This window comes from Musa acuminata, chromosome BXJ1-5 (assembly GCF_036884655.1).
Source record: "Musa acuminata AAA Group cultivar baxijiao chromosome BXJ1-5, Cavendish_Baxijiao_AAA, whole genome shotgun sequence".
Lineage (NCBI taxonomy): Eukaryota > Viridiplantae > Streptophyta > Magnoliopsida > Zingiberales > Musaceae > Musa > Musa acuminata.
In genome coordinates, this window is record NC_088331.1 from 12,101,227 (window position 1) to 12,108,636 (window position 7,410).

At 39.1% G+C, this 7,410-nt stretch overlaps 1 protein-coding gene across 1 annotated transcript; it reads right to left on the reverse strand.

The window, feature by feature from the left end:
* Positions 1–1,655: 1,655 nt before the first annotated feature.
* On the reverse strand, positions 1,656–6,025 carry LOC103985044 (uncharacterized). Its single transcript, XM_009402658.3, has 7 exons — positions 5,849–6,025; positions 4,812–5,273; positions 3,708–3,842; positions 3,583–3,625; positions 2,969–3,031; positions 2,656–2,770; positions 1,656–1,953 (listed from the first exon to the last, which is right to left on the reverse strand). The coding sequence occupies exons 2-7, from the start codon at positions 5,162–5,164 to the stop codon at positions 1,826–1,828; spliced, it is 837 nt and encodes a 278-aa protein (XP_009400933.2). The 5' UTR covers positions 5,165–5,273; positions 5,849–6,025; the 3' UTR covers positions 1,656–1,825.
* Between the last annotated feature and the right edge of the window lie 1,385 nt (positions 6,026–7,410).

Here is a 7,410-nt window from a genome sequence, read left to right on the forward strand (position 1 = left end):
ACAGTAGAGAGACTTGTGTGCATATATAGAAATCTAAGGTGCTAATTGAGCACAACTTGTAGTGCCCATATGGAGGTTCCATAATGCATGGGAGAAGGTTGACTTGGTAGAGAGAACAGTATTATACTCAGGATGCTGGAACAGGAATCATGCACGGTTTCACTCTTCTTGTGTTTGCTTCTTGGAAATTCCTTCCACCAGCGTGCAATGTATAGTGTCAACCAACCTCCATGGCACCAAGTTTAAGCACTGGAATTAGCTGTCCGGATATTGTTTTCATAGCACAAACTAGACCATGTTGTGGTGTGAATCAGTTGGGTAGCTTTGACATAGAGGAGAAGCAGAACATGTCTGCTGTGGAGAGCATCGAGAAGTTTGCGGAAATAACGAGGTCTTTTCCAATCTAATATACATGTGAAGGTTGGATGGCCATACAAGGGTTTCACTAAACATTATGTTCGTCGTGAGTAATTTATGTGGGCTCCGTACGTAGATAGTGGTGGGAAGAATGTGGTGGTACATGAATCCATGTTCATATGTTTGTGATCACGCATTTACGCTAACGATTCTTCTGGTGATTCCTTGGGTCGAACTATGAAGCTTATCGTCGAACTCTTAGAATGCAGAAATTGTCATCACAGTCAATTATTCTACGTGTCTGATAAGGTCAGACGAGAGCAACACAGAGACGAAGATTGACGGCAATGCAAGAAGATCTCATTCTCGTTTGGTTCAATGGAAGCAATGCGACGATATAGATATCAGCTTTTGTTCCCCATGCGTTCAAACTCACTGCGGCGGGTGCTCCTCTGCTGCAACAGGTTTCTCCTTGCCATCTGTGTCGGCGGCCTCTGTTTCCTCGACTAGTTTCAGCTCGCTGATCCCTGGATCAAGCTCCTCGACAACAGCAGCAGTCGGGCTTTCACCAGTCGGCTCAGAGAGGTCTACCAGTGGCGGTTCCTTGCCGTCTTCGGCACTCTCGGTCTTGGCCTGCAAATTCTGGAAACATGAAGATCTTGAGGAAGGAGAAGGCGTCGAGGAGAAGTCGTACCTCAAGAGGAGCAGGGTCGGGAATGGTGGGGCTCTCGGCGGGAGGAGCGTGGGGGCTGGCGACATTTAGCTCGCTGGGTTTGCTTGAACAAATACCCATTGAGCTCGGCGCAGGAGAATCCGAAAGGGGAACGACAGGGCAGCAGAGATCTCCGGCGGGGTATATAAACGGACGGGAGAACGATTAGGGTCAGAGAGGTGAAAGAATATGTCGTATCCATGTCTATGTTTGGGGGAGGGATGGTTGGCTGTTCTTGGACCATTTCTAATGGACAAATCTTCCTCCGTCGAGTGCGAGCTTTCAGGGGAAACCAACGGTCAGAAGGCGGGAAGGCACTCTCTCTCTCTCAAATTAGAGATACAGTAGACAGAGGCGGTAGAGGTCGTTTGCGGTTAAAAGCATGTATGATCACTGCATTGGCAGAAGCCTTCGAAAATATTGATACATTTCTTCTTCAGATAATGAAGAACATTAACAGTGATGCAAATAAACAACTAAAAAAAAAAGAAGGAAAACAGGGCTTCCCTTGCACAAAAAGTTTGCATGTCTTCATAATCATGCCAGCTCAAAAATTAGTAAAATCATATAGAATAAGAGCGGATCATAAGTAATAATACACAACCTTCATTAAATAACAAATGGAAAGTGAAATGTGCAGACGATATTAAACAAACAATTGACATATACCCAATCACTTGTGAAGTAAAATATTTCAGAAACACAAATAATAGCGGCAACAACTATACACTTTCTTTGTGTTATATACAACAATAGCTACGCTGTAGGATGGTACCCAGGATTCATAGTCACATCTGGTGGGATATGTCTTGCTGCACCAATCTCCTGGCAGCACTCCATAGAAAGCCGAAGAGCAGCAGCCAAACCCAGCACGATAAGAACACCTACAATATTTGTACCAATCAACTGTATTTTATTTTTCAGAGATTGAGAGAGAGTTAATCAACTGAGTTTAGTTAGATATATGTGCCTCTAGTAGTGCTGAGCAAGAAGTAATAGACATGCATATAAAGTTAAATGCACATGTCTGTGTCCATCTATACCCATGTATTTATACATGGTGTCCAAAGGTATAGAAAATGAACATTAAGAAACAAATTTATCAGCTGTCATCTGAATTAATTTGTTTATAATTTATAACTACTGTAGAATTATTTCCTAGTACATTAATAAAGCTCAGATGCATATGGAACCACAGTTGTGCTTATATTGCTCCCACCAGGGAAAGTTTCATACTAATTCCACCTACCTTAAAGTTTTCCTACTCTTATTGTTTCATGAAGCGTTGATGCACAGGGCATCGTGGTATTTTCACAAATGTAATCATGAACGTTCTGCTCAAGACAGAAAGGGAAAGAAATATACAGTAAAAGCAAGTTAAACTTTATCTACTTCGAACAACAATTACCTCAGTTGTGTATCCGTGTGGGGTTTTTCCAAAAGGCAGTTCATAATGTTTAATATGACATTGATCACATTGTAATCTGATGTTTATGTTCTGTAACATGATATGCAGAACTAAACAGGTAGCTTTCCAATAATTAACTACAAAAATTGTTGACATAAAGAAAGGATAACAATTGTACCAGTTATGATGTTCACAGGCAGTGAAGAAATACCAAGAGAAACTGATATTAGCACATCCAAAAAGAGTCCTCCAATTAGAAGGGCAAATGCAACCCAAAGTGGGTTCCAGCACCCCTGTTGGCATAAAGAACATAAACATAAATCCAAGCAAGATAATGACAGACTGAGCAACTAGCAGAATGATAACAAGTGGTGATTGTCTTGAATAAAGAATCGTAGAATCATGCATTTATCATTCAGGATTGCAGCAGTATAGTATGGTTGTAAAATTAGGCCACTGTAGCTCAACTTAAAACAAAATGGCATGCATACCCTTTCTTGTTCTTGTTGCCCCCTGCCATGAGCTGAATTGACCCTCCAAACCCAGTAATTTGTCTGTTCCAGGAAGAGATTGTTTATTAATTGATACAATAAATCAATTTTTTATTAAGTTGGGACATGAGTTGGAAACTTCCTAGAACAAAGTCTCGAGTGACTAGAAGCGTTTACCATTTTTACAAATTTAAGTACAGAACACACCGTCTTATAAGAGTAACATCAAACATACATCTTATAAAAGACAAATTTTAGTTGCTGACTAATTTATAATTACATGAAAGGTAATTGCATCCCATTTCAAACGCATAAAGCATTTGAGATAATATGAGTAAATTTTATAATAAATCCACTGTGGTTATAGCTGAAATTGTCATACTAATGAGATTTGACAATTTCATAACTATGTGGATATTTTTATAAAACTTATTTCGTTATTTCAAATGTGTTGTGTTCGAAACGAGATACAATTACCTTTCTTGTTTTTGTTGGGTAATTATAAGTCATTCCACATCAGGAATTTTTAACTTTTATAAGGTGTTCGTTTGATGTCATTTTTATATGATGACAACTATAACAGTTGATGGTAATGTTTATATAGATAAACTTACACTTGGCTGGAGCTCTGGAAATGGCACATTTGAAGCCACCTGCCTGCAGAGAAGGATTTGATTCAGACAGTAATTTCATCCAGAACTAAGAGACCAAGAAAAATTACATCATGTGGAAGACGTACTGGCAAATCTCGCATTTATTTGAACCTTTAGTACGAAACCAGATTTCTATGCAAGAGCGGTGCACTTTTGCAAGCTCACCTCGACATCGGCAACCAAGATCAATAAACGGTTCTTCTGTTTGTTGGTGACAAACTCTGCTCAAGTAAAAGCATCACAAAATACGGGCACAAGAATTCTTACAAAGAATCTGAAGCATCTAAACAAACAGTTTATGTGAGAGGAGAGGCATAGTGACATAAGTAACTGTTTCAATCATGATAAACATTTAATGGTATCTGAAGTCATTCCGAGTAAATCTGATGTATCAATTTAATTATTCAACCATTGGACCAGTGCATTGCACTGAGAGGTAGAAAAACTAGGGAATAATGAGGCCACAAAAGAGAGTGAACAAAAGTTCAAAAAACTTGAAAGAATATATAAAAGATATAATAGCGATAAAAATCACTACTTGGTTAATGAGCATGTCAGAGAAACAACTCAGCAAAGTACTTACTTGCAGAATGTTTTAGGTAGGTGACATAAATTGGGGAATACAGGCATCTCAGTTTAAGATTAGAACTCTTCAAGTGTCACAGATGGCCATATGAAAGTACAAAAGGTCCAGGATTGCATGCTAGTCAGAACTATCTGAAATGTACTTCATGTATTGATGTCAACTAGAATCACCATGCATATGAGGATCTATGTTTGGTCAAACAAATTTAACATTTCTGATGCTCAAATGATTACATTCTAAATTTTAAATATATACTATCACATATACCATCATTGTTTAGTTTATATCATTTGATCGCTGATATTTGCTGCTATAATCATTTGCTTTTTCAAATTACAGAAGTTCATTAATTTTTTTGCATTTGTTTCACAATTCTTTCCTTAAAAAAAGGAAAAAAAGCATCTTCAAAAGTGAATTTGATTAGTTTTGATAGTTAAATGAGACTGGGACCTTCTAACTACAGGAAAAATCATTAGATTGGAAAAGAAGAAAGTAAAAGACATAAGTTGTTTTTCATGCTTTTGAATAATTCACTTGGGGACCAACCACAACAAACCTGATTCTCGTCAGTCCCTCAAACTAATGACTTCTTGTTGCAATTTACCTGCACTGATCCTTGTCACTCTCAGTGGGCAAGAAGACCTTCTTGGAAGAAGCAGCTGCTGCCACTGCACTGATGCCCTCATATCCCTCTGAAGCTCCAGTCTTTGAGGTGCTCATGTCAGGCTTTGAAATGTCCTCCGGGTGGGATATCACTATGCTAATCGTTGGAAAATCAACAGCCCCACCCATGTGCCTTACCTGTGAAATTGCACCTGGCCCTCCTCCCTTCTGCGGCCCTCCACTTTGAGAGGGGAAAACATCCCTTAAAGTATGATTAGGGCCCGAATTCGAACAGGGTTCAGAGCACTCCTGGTGCGCTTTGTGCCCCAGCCCGCCACCTTCATCATTCAGCATTATCTTTTCGCAACACTACAACTCCTCAGAGTCCCAAGTAAACCTTTTAAAGCTTTTCTTCTAATAATGCGATTGCCTCCTCTTCCAACCACTTGAGGCAACGAACAATCTAAGACAGAGAAATGAAATGCCTTCAAGTTCTTTTGGACTCGAAAAACTCGCAAATAAATTGGATATGAGAATAGGCGCACGACCGTCAGGTCCAGCAGAAACCAACAAAAAAGGCCCTCTAAGACCAGTGGATAGACGTCAAACAAATGCATCGTATTAGTTCGTTGCACTCAAAAGCCTAACACAAAACATGAAATGCAAAATGCATTCCTAAATTTACAAGCCATATCATTAAGAAGAAAGGTTAGGCATATAGAACGCTTTCTTGATCGTAAACACTCAAATCATGTACGGAAAGAAAGTAGAAGGCATCAAATATAATGGGATCAGCAGCAAAACGGCTTCAAATGTTTCCTTGCACCTAAATTCCCAAAGGTCTTTTAAGGAACAGCGAAAGAGACAAAGATCGATGCCGTGCATCACAGAACCGCCCAAAAATGGTGCCAAAACCAAAACTATGAAGGAGGAATTAACCGATTAGAGATGCTCAAACCAGAATCAGAAACCAAGAAGACAGCTCCTGGAACTGCTCCGAATGACACCAAAATCGAAACTTTGTGCGGAGAACTCTACCCGGAAGACGAATCGCAGATCGCCAAAGGAGAGAGAAGGCAAAGGCACGAACTTTGTGTGGAGGAGGGATGAAGATACATCCCGCTTCGATCCAGCGCCGAATTGACGGCGGCGTGGTGAGAGGGGGGGGGGGGACGAGGTGGAGATATTTGGAGTCGGGACCCGGGAGCGATAGATAACAGTGGCGGGAGGAGTCGGGATACGCGTCCCCGACTTATCTTGCCCAACACTTCCCCGTCGTCTCATGGTCCCCAATTTCACGTGGGGCCTACATGAAAGGTTGATAGGATGCAACGCAAAACGTAGCCCATGCTTGGAAACCCAGTCCGTAGTGGCACGTCATGTGGCGTTGCCGTGCGGTACATCTGGTGACCTGCCACAACCCCCACCCCCGCCCCCCGTTTCCCTTTTTTGTTTTTTGGTTACTTCTAGCACTATTTATGCCACGATGGGAAGACTAAATTCATGAGCAGAATATTATTTATTTTTTTTATGTATAATAAAAATATCTTTAAAAATGTATAATTTACTGTGATAAATTGGATATGTATAATAAAAATTCATGAGCAGAATATTTTTGCTGGTGATAAATTGGATATTAAGATATAAATCATCACATGAGTCAATTTTTTGATATATTTTTAGGGCGAGTTATGTAAAAAATCTTTTACATATTTTCCAAAGATCTCCATTTGTCATAATGTCCCCTGATAGGACAACTAAAGCAGCATCTCGTTGGTGGTTTAGGTACATTCATTAAGATACTAAAAAGATATTATAATTAAAATAAATTTACTCAAAACTTAATCAAATTTAGCTCGTATATAAACATAAAATTTCAAATAAATATCGTTGCTAGTTTAAAAATAATGACAATCAAATATGAAAACTTTTATGTTATTATAATATTTTTAAATAATCATATGACATTTTTCAAAACGACGTAAGTCTATTATAAAATATTAGAACTGAAGAATTGTATTGATTCATCTTATAAATCAGTCTAAATTAATAGATCGATTGGGTTGATTAACCAAAAGAATAACTCAAATCTGACTCAAATTTAACTATTACTCATTGTTATTAATTTAAATATAAATATACAGATCAAAGGTCAAAAGTTATTTTATAATTATAAAGTATAAACATCAGAATCGTCAACATAGAGGTATATATATACGTATATAATTAAAATAGAGAGCAAAAGGAAAGTATTATATTTTCATCTATGATGGAGTAATAATGAGGCAGAACAATACGCAAAAGCCATAGCGAGGGACGTTTCCACTGAAACCGGAACTCGCAAAATGGATGGGGAGGTTGTTGGGTTATATGGTGCAGGCATAGATCACATTTAGCATCAGAGAGTAACGAATCCATGTTCCCACTGGCTCCCACCAAACGCGATGGCGTGATCTTTACGGCTGGAGGATCGATGAATGCACCCTCGGATGGCATGAGAGAGAGAGCAGATCACCGAACAATTAAGGAGGGGAGGGAGACTGCATGTGGGTGCATGTGCAGGGGAGATGGAGTCATTTGGAGTTTAGAAAGAGATGGAT